The sequence below is a fragment of the Daphnia pulicaria genome, chromosome 1 (genome assembly GCF_021234035.1).
Source record: "Daphnia pulicaria isolate SC F1-1A chromosome 1, SC_F0-13Bv2, whole genome shotgun sequence".
NCBI classification, from domain to species: Eukaryota; Metazoa; Arthropoda; class Branchiopoda; order Diplostraca; family Daphniidae; genus Daphnia; species Daphnia pulicaria.
In genome coordinates, this window is record NC_060913.1 from 16,949,376 (window position 1) to 16,965,220 (window position 15,845).

General features: G+C 44.9%; 2 protein-coding genes and 1 long non-coding RNA gene across 4 annotated transcripts; all 3 read left to right on the forward strand.

The window, feature by feature from the left end:
• Positions 1–47: 47 nt before the first annotated feature.
• On the forward strand, positions 48–3,967 carry LOC124312804 (TATA-binding protein-associated factor 2N-like). Of its 2 annotated transcripts, none has more exons than XM_046777276.1 (7): positions 48–204; positions 469–517; positions 583–824; positions 1,168–1,291; positions 1,493–1,846; positions 2,099–2,982; positions 3,049–3,967. In XM_046777276.1, the coding sequence occupies exons 2-6, from the start codon at positions 483–485 to the stop codon at positions 2,970–2,972; spliced, it is 1,629 nt and encodes a 542-aa protein (XP_046633232.1). In that variant the 5' UTR covers positions 48–204; positions 469–482; the 3' UTR covers positions 2,973–2,982; positions 3,049–3,967. The 2 variants fall into 2 exon arrangements, with proteins under 2 accessions (XP_046633232.1, XP_046633240.1); XM_046777284.1 differs by having other exon boundaries at positions 3,052–3,967.
• Positions 3,968–4,156: 189 nt separating this feature from the next.
• LOC124339184 lies at positions 4,157–4,904 on the forward strand. Its single transcript, XR_006918012.1, has 3 exons — positions 4,157–4,252; positions 4,340–4,411; positions 4,516–4,904. It is a non-coding gene; the product is annotated as an uncharacterized LOC124339184 (long non-coding RNA).
• Positions 4,905–5,681: 777 nt separating this feature from the next.
• On the forward strand, positions 5,682–15,553 carry LOC124339993 (cadherin EGF LAG seven-pass G-type receptor 2-like). Its single transcript, XM_046792921.1, has 18 exons — positions 5,682–6,160; positions 7,636–7,840; positions 7,918–8,076; positions 8,150–8,460; positions 8,589–8,815; positions 8,883–9,042; positions 9,473–9,755; positions 9,817–9,965; positions 10,048–10,161; positions 10,246–10,359; positions 10,527–10,670; positions 10,753–10,863; positions 10,952–11,394; positions 11,460–11,711; positions 11,781–12,027; positions 12,096–12,318; positions 12,391–12,740; positions 12,803–15,553. Exons 1-18 carry the CDS (start codon positions 6,094–6,096, stop codon positions 14,248–14,250), a joined length of 5,007 nt encoding a protein of 1,668 aa, XP_046648877.1. The 5' UTR covers positions 5,682–6,093; the 3' UTR covers positions 14,251–15,553.
• The last annotated feature ends 292 nt before the right edge of the window (positions 15,554–15,845 follow it).

The window sequence follows — 15,845 nt, forward strand, 5'->3', positions numbered from 1 at the left end:
AACGAATATTGAAATTTTTTTTAATTTGTCGCAGAGACGTGGTCCGGCAACACCACAGCCTTTAACGAAGGCAAGCTCCAGTAGTAGAAGTCCTCTACTGGCAACTCCAGTAGTCAGAATTCCCCTTCATTTCATGATTGTGCGGTTAGAATCGCTGTTAACAGCAAAATTTATATCCAGATTCATCGGGGCGTCAAGTCACAGGTAAAATTATTTCTTTAATGCAGTTACCTAGCTATTTATATCGTTTTCATTTGAGTCATATGCGTTATTTACGCATATTCTCCTGTCGTCGCGTGTTCAACGTTTTCTTCAAAGCATGTGATCTTATTGTGACTCGCACACTATCGTGTGGCTGTCCATAGTTTTTCATTGTGCTGTGGGACTTGTTCTTAGAGTCGTTCTTGGCAACTTTTCTGTAAGCATTTGTTTCGAGTGGCTTAATTTACCTTTCATTTTGTGTTACAGGGCCCCAGGAAAGCATGGAGGCCACGTACGGGATAGGAATCACCAATAGGCAAATATACCCCTTCTACACATAAAAATGGATTTATGTACTAATGACTTGTATTTCAATCATAGGTATGCGTTGTTTTTAGATGAGGGTGAAGATCCTCTGGAAGTCATTAAGGAGAAAACCAAGAAACCGGCAGAGAAAACAGTCGATGCCGGAGCTAAAACTGGTAGTGCGAAGCCGGCCGAAGTCAAAGGCAAAGCCGGTGGAGCTCCTACTCAACCAGCTACAGCAGCTAAGAAAACTGCTGTACTAAAGGAGACGCAAGCCAATGTTATCAAACCCGCCGAACAAAACAAGCCCCGTGAAGGTGAGTTTTTTTTTCCAATATAGTATTTTTCTTGGAAGTTACTAGACGAGTTTTATGACCTTGAGCCGCTGACAACGTGGTCACCACGTTGCGGGGATTTCGACTTTCTATCTTCACACCTGATATGTTTTACATTTTCCAATTACTTCTATTTTATAAATGTGAGGTATTGGCCCTTGTTGTTAATGTGTAATTTTGTTTGTGATGAGAATCTTTTTAGTGAAGAAACATTGAATGTTTCTGTTGAGAGCTAACCAAAAGGATACTGATTGTAAACAATGATCAATATTTCTGCGAAAGATTTTTTGATTTTCTAACAACAGGCATTTATCTTTGTTTTTAGATGGATATCGATCTGGCCTTGGTCCTAGACCACCAAGGGGAGACAGGGGAGGTCGTTTCCCCAACAGCATTCCCCGAGAAGAAAGGAACAACAGGAGGAATGAAGACCGTCCTAGGGATTTTGGGTGAGAATTACTTCCATAATTGATTCCTTTAAATTGTGAAGCTATCTGATGAGATCTATCTTGGCGAGTGTTCAATGACTAAGCCATGGCCAAAAGGATACTGAAAAGCTTGTAGCAATTATGTGTGATTATCTCAACTATTTCCTTTGTTGTTTTCTCTTTCATAATATTTTAATGTTAACCTTTCTGGAACAATTTTAGATCCGTGACTAACACGGAGGGTGGATCTCCTGGCACGGGTAACGATGCTGAATTCCGTCCTCGCTCGGCGTTCCGTGGTGAACGAGGTGCGTTCCGCGGCGGAGACCGTGGCGGCCGTGGTCGTGGACGCGGTCGTGGCGGTATGCAAGACCAACGAGGAAAACGCGATTTTGACCGCCAATCTGGCTCTGACAAGAGTGGCGTTAAACCCATTGAGAAACGTGAAGGTAGTGGTCCGCACAATTGGGGAAGCGTCCAAGACGAAATCGAGGGCCAGCTGGAGCCTGCTGTCGCTGAAGAGGTTGTCGAGGGAGAGGCTGAAGTCGTCGCTCCTGCCGAAACAGCTGAAGTCAAGTAAATAAGGCTTTATTTTTAAACAATTGTTGTCCTAGCTTTAGTATGGGTCGAACCATTATCTGCTGTGCATGGGTTCTATTTTGTTATTTAATTTAAACTGATGAGACTTTGACGCCGAGAAAGATTTCAGAGAAACTTTCGTTGAATAAGGCAAGCCAAAAGGATGCTGACAACTTTTTAAGACTTGCATTTACCATTGAAATTGTTATTAGATGTAAAATAATAATTTGAATCTTTTCCAAATTATAGGGAGGGAGAAGAGACTGCTCCAGTGGCTCCTGAAGATGAAGAGCCCAAGGAGTTGACGCTAGATGAGTGGAGAGCTCTGAGGGGTGAACGCAAGAAGCCCGAGTTCAATATTCGCAAGCCAGGAGAAGGTGAAGACAACTCTCAATGGAAAAAGACCTTTGTTCTTGACAAGAAGAAGGATGACGATGAAAGCGAAGAGGAAATTATCGATCTGACGGCCGAGTATCCTCAACGAGCTGGACGCCAAAAGCGTTTGGACATCGAGATCCGCTTCTCTGACTCGCGTCGTGGAAGCGATCGCGGTGGTCGTGGTCGCGGAAGGGGTCGCGGCGAGGGAGGATTCCGTGGTGATCGCGAAGGCGGTTACCGTGGAGGCTTCCGCGAAGGTGGAGAGCAACGTGAAGGTGGTGGATATCGCGAGGGAGGCTACCGTGGTGGATACCGCGGCGGCGATCGCGAAGGTGGAGAACAACGTGAAGGCGGCGGATACCGTGGAGGCTTCCGCGGAGATCGCGAGGGAGGCGAGCAACGCGAAGGAGGTTACCGTGGTGGATACCGCGGTGGCGATCGCGAGGGAGGCGAGACCCGTGAGGGTGGCGGATACCGTGGAGGTTTCCGCGGAGATCGCGAGGGAGGCGAGCAACGTGAAGGCGGCTACCGTGGAGGTTACCGCGGTGGATACCGTGGCGATCGCGAAGGAGGCGAACAACGTGAAGGTGGTGGCGGATATCGTGGTGGATACCGCGGCGATCGCGAAGGAGGCGAACGTGGTACTTACCGTGGCGGAAGAGGATCCCGTGGTGGTAATCGCGGTCCGTCCATGCCAGCCGCTCCTAAAGTGGACGATGAGAAGGATTTCCCGGCCCTCGGCTAAATCCTCATAGGTAACCAAAAAAAAATAACGCCTTTCTTAAACCAGCTTGAACTAATTGAATTATTATTTGTTTTAGCAGGGTTGACAGGTGTGCCCTAAAAACCACCTCTTCGTGAACACATACGAGTAGCCTCCTCCGCCAGCTCGACCAGGCTCCCCCACCACTACTCACCAATTTTTTTTTCTCCTTTAAAAAAAGAAGCCAATAACCACCACCACATCCTCGTTTATCTTAAGGATGGATAGTTAAATCAAATGACGTAGCTCCATTTCTTTTCTTTCTTTTTTTTTTGTCTTTCTCTATGCGTGTGCGTGTTCGTCGTGTATTACATTTACATCCTCGCATTCGATCCCTTCTCCCCCTCCCTGCCCCACCTCATTTCCCTCCAAGCGTCAACACCATGCCAGGTGTTAAGCAATCAAAGTTGAAGTAGTTTATTTCTTGAGAAACCCGTCCCACCTGCGTAACAAGAAAAAAATCTAGCTCAATGAAAGCTCGAAGTACATTAATTCCTAATTGATTCTCCATATAGGAAGATTAAGTAAACAAAAAAAAATTAGTATCCCTTAATGATGAAACTACTACGGGTTTTTCTCTCGACTTTGTTGGAAATATTTTTTTGTCAATTTCTCTCGCCAAACATCTCCCCGTCCCCTCCCTCCCATCCAATCAAGCCCAGTCTGGACTGTTCGAAGTATTTTGAGGACGTGAAAAAAAAATTAAGGTGTGATGTATTCTTTATCCATTTTTTTCTTCTTTTTCTCCCCCCTACAGTTATGAGTTGGAATTCTCTTGGAGCCTCCGTTCATTGAAGTAGTCAAAACAAAAAAAAAAACGAAGTTGTGTTAATTGGTGGGGTGGTTGTGGTTATGACTTGGTTTCTTTTTTTTTCTTTAGGAGGAGGCCTGCCCTCTTTTGTGTAGACATGTGACAGATGACGATCCGTTTCAGAAAAAATAAAAAAAAACGCCATTTTGCGCTGAATGGAAAAGAAGTTGTCTTTGTTAACTTTCGCTTTTATTTCGTAGAGTAGTTTGTAGTAGAAATCAAGGTTTTGTTTTACATCTTGGCGAATGTCGGTGAGTCTTTCGACCTTGATGCGATGGATGGCATGTCGATTTACCGTCCTTCATCGTTTCAGATGAAAAGCAGACACGGGGCATCTTTATAAGAAGAACGTTGAGCGTGTTGACGTCATGGGAAATATTCCTGTCAAGTGGCGGCGGCGCTGTTTGAATCAATTTGTCTACGTCGTCGATCTAAATATGAATGACTAACGGTAACTATCGTCCATCCGGGGTTGGGCCACTATGTTTGACCTTTTTCAATGATGATGGCCTTGTTAACAAACAAACTCATTTTGTAGAACTAACAATTCAGACGTGAGTTATTGGATGGCGGGAGCAAACAAGAATGTATTGCGCAGAGCTTTCACCAAGTAAGTAACGGATACAAACATTCTCTCGTGCTGAATCGGAATTATGTTGATGAAATTCATCCTCTTGTTTCTTTTTTGTCGATTCATTCCTTTCTCAAATAAAGCTCACCCGCTGCCATAAAAGAAAAAGAACGGTGGGAAAGATTTGCACGATGCGGTGGCGCTGGCTTCCCCCGTCAACAGTGGGGGCAAAGAAAATTCAGGTGAAGGTTTCCATAGGGGCGATCGGTGATCCGGGTAAGTTGAATATATTTTCTCTGGTGTTTTCTTTTTTTTTTTTTGGGGGGGGGGGGGATTGAATTAAGATGGCAGCAAGCCCGGCAGCGATTGAAACACGAGCTACGCTATATACTGCCATCTTGGTGTTTTTGTTTTTAACGACCGTCGTTAAGTTGCGGTCAAAACCCTGGTCGATGCGCCAGTTGCCATACAGAAGAAGATTGCCAGTAGCCCGTTAAAAACAAAAGAGAGCGAAGGTTACTTGTTTATCATCTCGGTGCGATTTCCTGTCTTCTGCCCATCGCCGTTACCGAGTCCCGTCAACAAATTTCTTCTCCAAATCGCCTGCGGTCGCCAAATTTATCGCTGCCACGGGTATTGGCCACCGATTGTCACCAAACCAAAATTCCAATTTAGTCTTACGACGTTTTTATCTAAAGTCGTTAAGAAAGAAAAATGATTAGAACATTCTCCTCAAAATGGTGCGGTGGATGTTCTGACAAGCTTGTCAGCTCACGATTCTCTTTTCATTTTAATGTCGTCACGAGGAAAAAAAAAGGTTTTGCAGTCGTGTTGCGTGCGAAATGAATCCCGCACGGCTCGTCTGCAAAGCGCAAACGATCAAACTTGCCAAGTAACGTGATCGCTACTTTGCCAGTTATCGACCACGTTTTTATTATCAAGTTTTCCTTCCTTTTTTGAAATGCGATGATGATCTTTCGATTGAACTTTTATAGTTTTCCTTTTTTAAATGAAGTGAAGGAGTTTATGTATTTTTCTTCTTTTTCTTTTTACGATCCCGCAATTTCGATCGTTAAAAAAAAGTGAAGAATTAATAACCCGTTGGGTCTTTGGACTTTTGTTTTCTTTTTCCCCCGCCGCCCAATGGTCATCGAATGAAATAGGAGAGAAGGCGTCGCGGGGGGTTGGTGACACGACGCTTTCGGTACAAGTTTTATATCGTTCGTTCACGCCCATCGGGATTGTACCAGATGGCGTGTATGTATATGCGTGTGGGTTTTGTGTGTGTTTGACTTATTCCGCTTGCGGCTCTGCTGCCCTGTGTGTGTGTGTGTTTACACATGAAGGACTGAAGGAACTGCTGAGCTGATGCAGCACATACACACAAGAGGTTTAGTCATCCAGCTAGTAGACAGTAGCTCGCCGACCATCGACCAGTTCGGTAGCGTCCGTTTTGTTGTCTACCAAACGGAAGGAGGGCGGCCTCTTCCATCCGCCATTGTGTTCTGTTGAAAAGCCGATCGATCCTTTCTGAGAAATAAATCAACAAGTGTCTACCATCAGTGAGCCATGTGATCTCTAGTGGGCGCATCCTCCCGCTATCGATAGACCATCCTATATATATAAATATACTGAGTGAGGATCTAATCAAAACTTATTGATTGTGTGTGTGTGTGTTTCTGCTCGGTGTCTTGTTGCGTGACAGCAGTTTGGGAATATCGATGGCGCCACTCGGTCGTCGTCTCGTGTTGTTGGTATTCGCTGTCGTCATGACTACACCAGTTTTCGGTAAGGTTATTATTCATTTTTATAGCCCTCCTTGTTTGATTGTTAGTTGTTTGATGGAGACCCAAAAAACCCAAAAAAATTCCATTGAAGAGAATGTACTCATCCGGAATTCCCTCCGCTGTACAAAAGATAAAATTGTGTGGGAGGAGGGGGTTGATTTGATTGTTATCATTATTGTCTAACTTTGTTTGCTTTAGAATTGTTCAATGAAATAATATTGTGACGCATTTCTTTTTGGCTGGGATGCCCTCCCTCTTGTTTCTTTTGGGGCGTTGTTCCATTCCGCCTTCCGTTTTGCTCTCTTCGTCCGGTTCCGATGGCCACGTCCGGCTGGGCGTGGATTTTTCCATCCGCACCGATCGAATAAATCAAATCGGCTGTGAGAAAGCCGCCAGACGACGTAGTAGTAGCAGTGAAAATTGATTTCGTTTCTATTTTGTCGTGAATTACACGCAAGACCTAGTTCCAGTCGTGGACACCTATCTTCCAACAAATTTGAAGGTTGGATAATGACGACGTCCGATGGTTATCCATGACTTTCAATCCTTTGGCACTGATCCATTGACGCTCAATTGTGGTGTATTATTCCCAATTTTATGGAAATGCGGTTTTCCTTGTCTATATATCTGTCTTCCCGTAACAAACAAAAAATAACACGCGTGCAAAACAGAGTGAAAGGTCTACAGACAGACTGGCGGGGAGAAGGTTTTTTTTATAAACATTTTCTTACAGGATCCTTGGACGTCAATTCAATGTCGCCTTAGACATTGACCGTGTCACCAACGCTCGCCAGTCACGCATTGTATAGCTGGTCATTGTTTTTCATGTCCGTCTTATTAATTTTTAGCGGGAGATGATGATGATGATAGTTTTGCAAATTGTTATTTCGAATAACCAGAGGCAAGGCCGGTCTCTCTGCCCACTGGATTTTCTTATTTATATATATATGCGTGTTTGTTCTGCCCCTTTTTCTCTCTGTGATTTATACCCGTCGTATTTCATACGACGAGGGAGTAATAACTTATAAGACGTTTCCGGCGACCCGTTTCGGATGTTTCCCCCCTTCTTTTTCCCGTTAAAAAAAGAAGTGATATTGTTATACGATCATTATTTTGGGCGAGGGCATGGCCTTGAATGGTCCAACCGCTCTTCTCTTGTTACTCCCCAAATGTTCTTGTTACTACCATATGATGAAATTGAAAAAAACCTAAAAGAGTAACAGTCATTTTTGCATCGAGGGTCTGGTTCTTGATTAACGTCCAATTAAAAACCAATTCGGTTGTCGAACATTCCTCCGATGGAATAACTCGGTCACGGCAGACTGATGAGGGATTTAGTCAAGGTCTCTGGCAACATGGCCACCACAGGCTCGTGTCAATCAAATTGTATACAACTTAATCTACTCGTTTTGATGTATTACTAAATTATCATTGAAAAATTATTCCTAATATTTTTTTTGCCTCAAATTCTTTTAGGTCTCAAGTTTGACAAGAGCCGAGAACTGGAAGTTAGCGCTGGAGCTCCTCCGGGTACCATTGTCGGTAAATTACGAGTCATTAGTCGAGCTGCTGGAGGAATTTTGACCAGAGACAATGTCGGAGTCAATTTTTCATTGCACAATTCCAGCGACTACGCCGATTTTCACGTGGAGCCTAAAACGGGTCTTTTGTCTGTCGCCAAGTAAGTTATTTTTATTTATACAATTATTTAATTGAATCAAATCAAGAGCTATTGATTGATGACAATGCGTATTCAAGGATGGTTGATCGTCCGGTAAATTCGACCTATCAAATAATCGTTCGTGCGATGCTGGCCAAATCGAGGAGCGGTGACACGGATCGATTTGAAATTCGAGTCACGGCACCACCTCAACCAACGGACCAGTTTCGACTACTCATGGACTCTAATCAATACGAGTAAAGATTTGATTTCTTTATTTGGATTGGTGGTGATGATTCATAAGTTATAATCTTTTAAAAATATTAATAGAGGTGAAATAGAACCAGACAGTCCAGTCGGTATGGCCATCATCGAAGCGATGGCCTTCGTCAACGGTAGCCACAACCAAATGCCGGGCAACGTCACTTACTTCATGGAACCGTTTCCGGACGAAAAATTCCCGTTTACGGCCATCAAAGATTGGTTTCGGATGGACAACCGGACGGGTGTGGTTCAACTCCTCCAATCACCCCAGCCGGGCATTAAAGCCCACAATGTGAGTTTCATGATCGGAGCTCTGGAGCATGACAAATCTCTGGACGCAAGAGCCCCAGCCGTTGTCCTTTTCCACGGATTGCCCAGTAAGTTGTTGTTGATGATCACTCAAAAAAAAAGGAGAAAAGAAATCCCCAGGAGTTTTATTCCACGTTTATTGGCATTAAAAATATGTTTTTACACTTTTTCTTTTTTTCTTGTTTTATGTGGTCAGGGCCACGAAATGTGACGGTGACTAAGCTATCAGCCGACGCTGCCGTAATCTGCTGGAAATTTCCGCTAGCCGCCGGAGCTCAAGGTTATGTTTTGCGTTACTGGCGTCATCCGGCGTCTCTCAGTCCAACCCAGCCGCTAACTCCTACGGAAAATGAAGCTCCTGATTCGGCGCCAATTCCACTGGAGCTGAAAATTATCGACTTGGACGGCCGCGCCAACCTAAGTGTCAGTCGTGCATGCCATTTTTGTTCCCTTCCCTTGTCTGGAATCTAACTTGTTTGTCTATCAACAGACGACAAAAGACGAGATACGGACCGTTTGTTCCAGTTTGAAACAACTGGAATCGGAGGCCGCCTACAAGCTGCAAGTGTTGGCCTGTGGTGGCGACGCAGAGTGCGGCGACTCTCTCGGACCAGCCAGCGCCATTCTCCACTTCACTACTCAGACCAATCGTAAGAGATTCGCCAAATCAAATGGTCGGAAGGAAGGAAAGAAAGAAAGAAAGAAAGGGGTTGGCGCAGGGTGGTGAAGGAATGCATGTGGGATGTCAATCGGCAATGATCTCACCAGATGGCCGGCTCGACACTCTGCAGCTGGCCAAGGCAAAAGAGTCTATATGTGTGTTGTGTATATAAATTTATATACAAAACAAATCCATTTTGTTTGTTCCCTCTCTTATCTCCGACGGTCCCAAGAAGGCCCTTTTTAATTCCGTCCGACATGACGTCACTCGGAAAAGTGCGTCCGTGTTTGTTCTGGCCGAGCGTTTCTGCAGGCCACTAATCGTTAAAATCTCGTTTGATCATACACACTGACCAACCACGCTCATTATTGTAGTAGGATACTACTATATGCATGCTAATTTTGTGGTTGATTATTCAGATTGCTCACTGGAAGGAACTTGCGTGACGGGTGAGTGTCAGATATCGTTCGAACCGCCCGGATTCGAGTGTCTGTGCCATTCGGGCAACTACGGTCCTCGTTGCGAGTTGTACAATCCTTGCGTCTTGACGCCGTGTCAGAACGGCGCCACGTGCCATAATTTCACCAACAGCACGTACGAATGCCAATGCCCGCAAGGTTTCGAAGGTGAAAATTGCGTCGTTCCTGTCGGGCCGCCTTGCCTTCATGAAGAACCTTGTCTCAACAACGGCACCTGTTCCAAGTGAGATGAGGCCAGTGAGTTTTGATTGAAATGGTTAACAAAGCTCTTGTTTTCTTTCCAGGGATGGGTGTGACTGCCTCCCAGGCTACCAAGGCGCCCAGTGCGAGAGTTTCAATCCTTGCTGGAACGACCCGTGTCCCAAAGAGGCTAATTGCACTGTCTTGTTGGACAGTGATGAATTCCAGTGCGTCTGTCCACTAGGATACAGAGGTACTCCCGATTTTGACGAATGTCTCAATTTGCATAACCCACACTCTCCATTAATATTCACTTGTTTATTTCTTGTCCCAAGGGCGTGATTGTGAAGAAGCCATTAATTACTGCATCTTGGATCCGTGTCAAAACGACGGCCATTGCAGTAGCAGAAACGGCTCCTATCATTGTGAATGCACAACTGGATTCCACGGTACCAGAATAATTCGCCATTATTGATATCGAGTTTGGTTTTCATTGGCTGGGAATGTTGACACTTGATTTTATTTTCTCGAAGGCGTCGCCTGTGAACAAGACGTGGATGAATGCCAGTCGGATCCGTGCGAGAACAACTCCACCTGTCACAATCTACCGGGATCATTCACCTGCCTCTGTCCACCTGGTTTCACGGGTAAATGAGAAAAAAGCCGACAACATTTTTTCTCTTCTTCTTCTTCTCCAGAATACATTATAGTAGCGCGTTTCGTTTGATGAATTCCAACCACAAGCCCAAGTCTTTCAGCGTGTGTGGTCACAACAGCTTTTGTGCATTATCGCTAATTTGTTTTGTTTGTCCAGGGACGAGATGCGAACAAAAAGTGGAAGCCTGTCTTTCGTTTCCCTGTAGAAACAAAGCCGTCTGTCAAAATGATTTCGAAAATTTGAGTTACAATTGCTTCTGTCGACCTGGATTCGATGGCCGTGACTGCGAGAATAACATTGGTAAATTCCTGGCATTCCCCAACGCGTACATTCTCTCTGCAGCTGGCTTTTTTAATACGCCGTATAATTGCTTTCTATTCAGATGACTGTAACCCGGATCCTTGCCTGAATGGCGGTACCTGCCGTGACTTGACTGACGCCTTTGAATGTCTTTGCAAAACTGGTTTTTCAGGTCTTAGATGTGATCACGAAGGTACTACTGTTGTTGTTGTTGTTGTGTCTAATCAAGGGTCATCGAAATTCTTTTCAACCCTTTTAATAATCAAAACAACATTCTTTAGATCCATGTCCTGAAGATGTGGAGGAATCTGTCGAGAAAGGCACTTTCCATTGGCCGGTGACAGAGACTGGCCAGATTGCGACACTCGCCTGCCCTTACGGAACGCTGACCACGCTGGAGGGGAAATTGAAAAGACCAGCAGCCGAGATTCCGACGGGCCTGGTAACAGACACAGAATTCCGGGAGCGTCAGGAACGCACGAAATTCGACCAGACAACCGTATTGACTGCTGTGAGATCATGCGAGAGATTCCCGGATGGCACCGTCGGTTGGAACTCGTCTGATTTGTCCGTGTGCCGAGAACAAAGGCTGGCCATCGCCGAAGAGAGATCCACCATACTGGAAAACAATTCCGTCGCTGCCAAGAATCTGACGCTTATCGGTGTAGAACAAGTGGCAGACGAAGTGGTCGACTTGGTCGACGACGCCCTAATGGATCTCAAAGTATAAACACTTGATTGTCTTGATTAAAATGATGGATTGAATTCATCATATTTTCTTTGTATTAGGTGGCTCATAATTTCTTCAATACGTTGTCCAATGTCATGGAAGTGGACGACGAAGTCTTGAGCGCCTCCAACAACAGCTGTGATCGATTATTGGATGCCATCGAACGTTACACGAGTCAAGTGGCATTGGAACCGGACCAACCAGTCGTCTTGGCCACGCCCAATATAGCTATCGAAACTTTATTACATAGTAAACCGGAATCTTACTCTTTCCGGCCGTCATTCGAAGGCGATCCATCCGGCAGCAGTTTGGTATAAAATAAATAACATTTCACTTTCCAATTGCTTTAAATCTTATTAAATAATTTCGAATGTTGACAGATATCCCTAACGATCCCGAAACAAGCGCTGGAAGGTTCTCGCGATGGAGTTCGGTTGCAGTTTGTATCTTACCGGAGTGGCAAACTTTTCCAAAGTCGAACGAATCGTTTGCCGGGACAACCGGCCATGGTGATAGCCGCAACAGTCGGACACGTTTCAGTTTCGGGACTGAGTGAACCGGTGACTTACACGATGCCTTTAGTCAACAGCAGTTCATTTTACTCTTGCGTCTATTGGGATGAATTAGGTTTGAATTTTTATTATCTTTCGGAGGTGGCGGTAACGAACTTGTTGACGTAATTGGTTTTTCTACAGAAAAGGAATGGTCGACGAATGGCGTGAAAACTACCAAAACAGAGTCGGGGATGATTGAATGCTTGTCAGATCACTTGACGGCCTTCTCTATTCTCCTGGACCCGACACCCATGGATCGTATCTCCGGTTACCACGAATACATTCTAAGACTCATCAGTTACGTCGGATCCGGATTGAGCATTCTCGGTCTTTCCATCACCGTTCTCCTCTACAGTCTTTTTAGGTAATATTCAAGGACGACATTTTTTAGATGGTTAAATCGAATTGTAAAACTTTTAAAATTTGGAACGCACAGGAATTTAAGGAGAGATCGCGGTGGGAAAATTCTGCTGAATTTGTGCATATCGCTGTTGATGTTGAATGTCATATTCCTGGTGGGCTCCATCCTGGGAACTGCTTACAAGAACGTCGATCTGGAACAACGAGCTAAAACGTCGGAGCGAATTTGGTCGGCCGGAACGGAATCGCCAGTCAGTCAAGCGCACGTGGACATTTGTACGGCGCTGACCATCAGTGTCCACTACTTGGTTCTGTCATCTTTGTCCTGGATGTTGGTCGAGGCCGTTCACATGTACCAGTTGCTCATTTTGGTCTTTGCCAATAGTGAGACTGGTTTCATGTTGAAACGGATGCTCGCCGCTTGGGGTAACAACAAACAATTGACAATCAAATTGAATTCCGTAATATTCTTCTCCTTTCATCCGTAGGTGTACCGTTGATTGTTGTCGTCACCACGGCTGTGCTATGCTTAGATTATTACCAGGACCCAACTGGGCAGACCTGCGGTCGAATGTCGCACGCCCATCTGACCGTCTATTACAGCGCCTTCATCGGACCCACTTGCCTGATCCTTTTGATCAACTCGACCGTTTTCTTCATGGTGCTCAGAGTCATCCTGTTGCAGGGCCAGCGCGGGCGAGCTGTCGGTAAAGTGGCAACTGAGAACGGAAACGGGGCCGGAGGAGGCAATCGCTTGATGATCATGGCCCAGCTACGCGGAGCTGTCACCGTCATGGCTTTATTGGGCGTCACTTGGGTAGCCGGCGCTGTGGCAATTGGTCCAGTCAAAGTGGTTATGACCTACGTCTTTTGCGTCTGCAATTCCCTTCAAGGATTCGTCATTTTCATTGTCAGAGTTGTCCAGTACCCAGAGGCCCGCCAATCGTTTGTCACTTTGTGGAACACTGGACAGACTCACATCCCTTACGACGCTACTCGTCATTCTTCCGGACCGACCATCAATTCATCAGGATCTGCTACCGGACAATCGAGCGCCCATGCCGTCCTAAGAGCCCGTAAAACATTGTCCATCAATTCCAGATCGCCTGGATCATCCGGCAAAAATATGTTGCCAATCGCTCGCGGCCCGGACTCACTGACTCCATCACAAGCTCCGACTCTTCCGCTCGGTGGTCCCACTGACTCTTCTTCTCCCTCCTTGTCCTACCAGCACTGGTTCCCATCCGCAACTGCATCACCCGCCAGCAATGGATCGACCCAGTCTCGATTCCGCCGAATTTTCGGCCAACTTGGGCTGGAACCATCTTCTTTGAGGCTGTCATCCAAGTCAAACGGTAAAACTAGTGGCTCTCATTCCTTGCTGGAACGGCACGTTTCCGGCGCAACGAATCCGCCACCATCGCCTGGTGATAAGTCGCACCAGATACTTGGCGAACCATCTCCGCTACCGGAAGAATTGATCAAACCAAATTTCATGATTGGCGAGGAAATCTCTCTTTTGCATCCGGGCGCAGCGTCGTCGTCGGCGGAACCGTCTGCAGGCAACACGAAGCGTTCGTCGGTAATCAGCGCCGGCGGCGGAAGCATCAGCAAAGAAGGAGCCAATACATCGTGGACTTATCTCCGGCCGGAAGACGAAATTGGTGACAATGATCAACTACCACCTACCACCGACCAGCTAGGATTGAAATCCGCCAATGGATTCATCGCCCGACGCCGTGCCGTTTCCTTCGTCGTCAACTTGCCCGACCATGGATCGATTGAAAATCCATCGTCTACCGACGACCGCCGAGCTCCTCCGGTGCGAAGAACTCAGTCACTTTGCGACGATCCTCCGGAATTGTCCGTTATATTCCGCAACGGCCCAACACAACAGTCTTCTCTGCCTCGTCAAGACCCTTTGTTTCATTCCTAATTATCGGAGATAGATGGCAGTAGTCTATGGTTGTTTCCATTTTGTTTATTTTCAATATTTCTTTTTATTCTAAACACAAGGAAAATGTGTGTGTGAAGACACAGACAATGTCCCGACTTTATCAGTCGGCAAATTTGATACTCGGCAATTGAAACGGACAGAAAAATTGCCCAGCTAAACAGAAAACAAAAGCAGCCAAAGAGAGCATTGATTCGAACCCTAGTGTCGATATTATATTACAAACTATTTTAAAGGTTCATATTTGCTAGTCCAGCTGATGCGCACCATGCCTTTTTCTTCCCTTTTTTTCGTTGATACAAATCATCTTGCCTTTTATTTGTACCTACATCTTATATTATGATGTTTCATTTGTATAGCACGTATACAACACAGCTAAATTTCCAGCATCAAAATATTTCAGAGGCTTTTTTTCAACGTTGCGCGCAAAAAAGGCCTAAGCTTTTATTGTGCATCAAATGAAAATTTACTTTGTTTGTTTTACGATTGGAGATTATACAAAAAAAAAAAAAGAAAAATTGAAAGGAAGATGGAACGCTGTTTGGAATAGCGTGACACGATGAAGCGTGTAGGATACTGTTTTACCAAAATACGGCATACAAAAAAAAAATATAAAGAACTATAAAAATTGCCAGCGTTTTCAATCATCTTTGTCTCTTGTCTCCCCAGTCGTCATGGAAACTTGTACTTGACAATGATGCGCATCAAAGTTTTGCCGAAAAAAAGAAAAAATAATTTTTTTTTTTTATATAGCACTACGGTCACAAACGTCGTCGGGCGTGACTGAGCCCCATAAAGGCTCAGACCACACCACCGGATCGATAAACTCCGCAGCGTGTGGATGTTTTCCTTCGCCCGTTTTTACACCCAGGATAGGAATACCGAAACTAGCGATGGGCCCACAATATCGTCGACCGCAATGCCTGCATTGCGCGTCGCCCGGCTGCAGAGCAATCAAAGGCGGATCTTTGTGTCATGATGCTATAATAAAGAATGTCTTGCCATTTTCGCCTACTTTCTGTTTCGTCAAAACGGCGTTCTTTCGGGTCTTTGTGTAACCTCGTTTTTTTTTTTTTTTTTTTTTTTGCAAATTGAACTATCCTGAAATTTAGATTTGTTTGAATTTTCGATGCTGATTCATTTTCCAGTTTTGCCTTGTTTGTTTTGTAATCCCACTGTAGCATGCAATGTTTATTTGATAAGCGCTGCGCTAATTTTTACTTAAAAGCAATGGTTTACTATAAATAACAGTGTCAGAAAATAAAGGTGGAAATGTCAAAAGACACCGAGGGCTGGGCTGGCATTGTGTTACCGAGGGGACACCTAATCCCTGTATAAAACTCTATCCATCATCCAAGGACAAACTTACCACTTTTATCCGGCATACGTAGGTGATGTGCGCTTCAATCACGACCATGAAAAATACAAGAAAAAAAAATTTTCACTATTAAATTATTGCAAGTGGCATCATCACAGTCAACTGATTTCAAAGTGGCTGATGTAAGATTGTATTCAAGGTTGCAAAGATTTATGATTGTATTAAAGGTTGCAAAGATAGTTAGATATTGATAATTTTC

Excerpts from the sequence above, each read along its gene's own strand:
- LOC124312804 (XM_046777276.1), top strand. The coding sequence starts at position 483 with ATGGAGGCCACGTACGGGATAGGAATCACCAATAG. Across the intron at positions 518-582 it reads GGGATAGGAATCACCAATAG|GTATGCGTTGTTTTTAGATG; the intron begins GCAAATATACCC and ends TTTCAATCATAG. Across the intron at positions 825-1,167 it reads ACAAAACAAGCCCCGTGAAG|ATGGATATCGATCTGGCCTT; the intron begins GTGAGTTTTTTT and ends CTTTGTTTTTAG.
- LOC124339993 (XM_046792921.1), top strand. The coding sequence starts at position 6,094 with ATGGCGCCACTCGGTCGTCGTCTCGTGTTGTTGGTATTCGCTGTCGTC. Across the intron at positions 9,043-9,472 it reads CTTCACTACTCAGACCAATC|ATTGCTCACTGGAAGGAACT; the intron begins GTAAGAGATTCG and ends TTGATTATTCAG. Across the intron at positions 10,162-10,245 it reads ATGCACAACTGGATTCCACG|GCGTCGCCTGTGAACAAGAC; the intron begins GTACCAGAATAA and ends ATTTTCTCGAAG.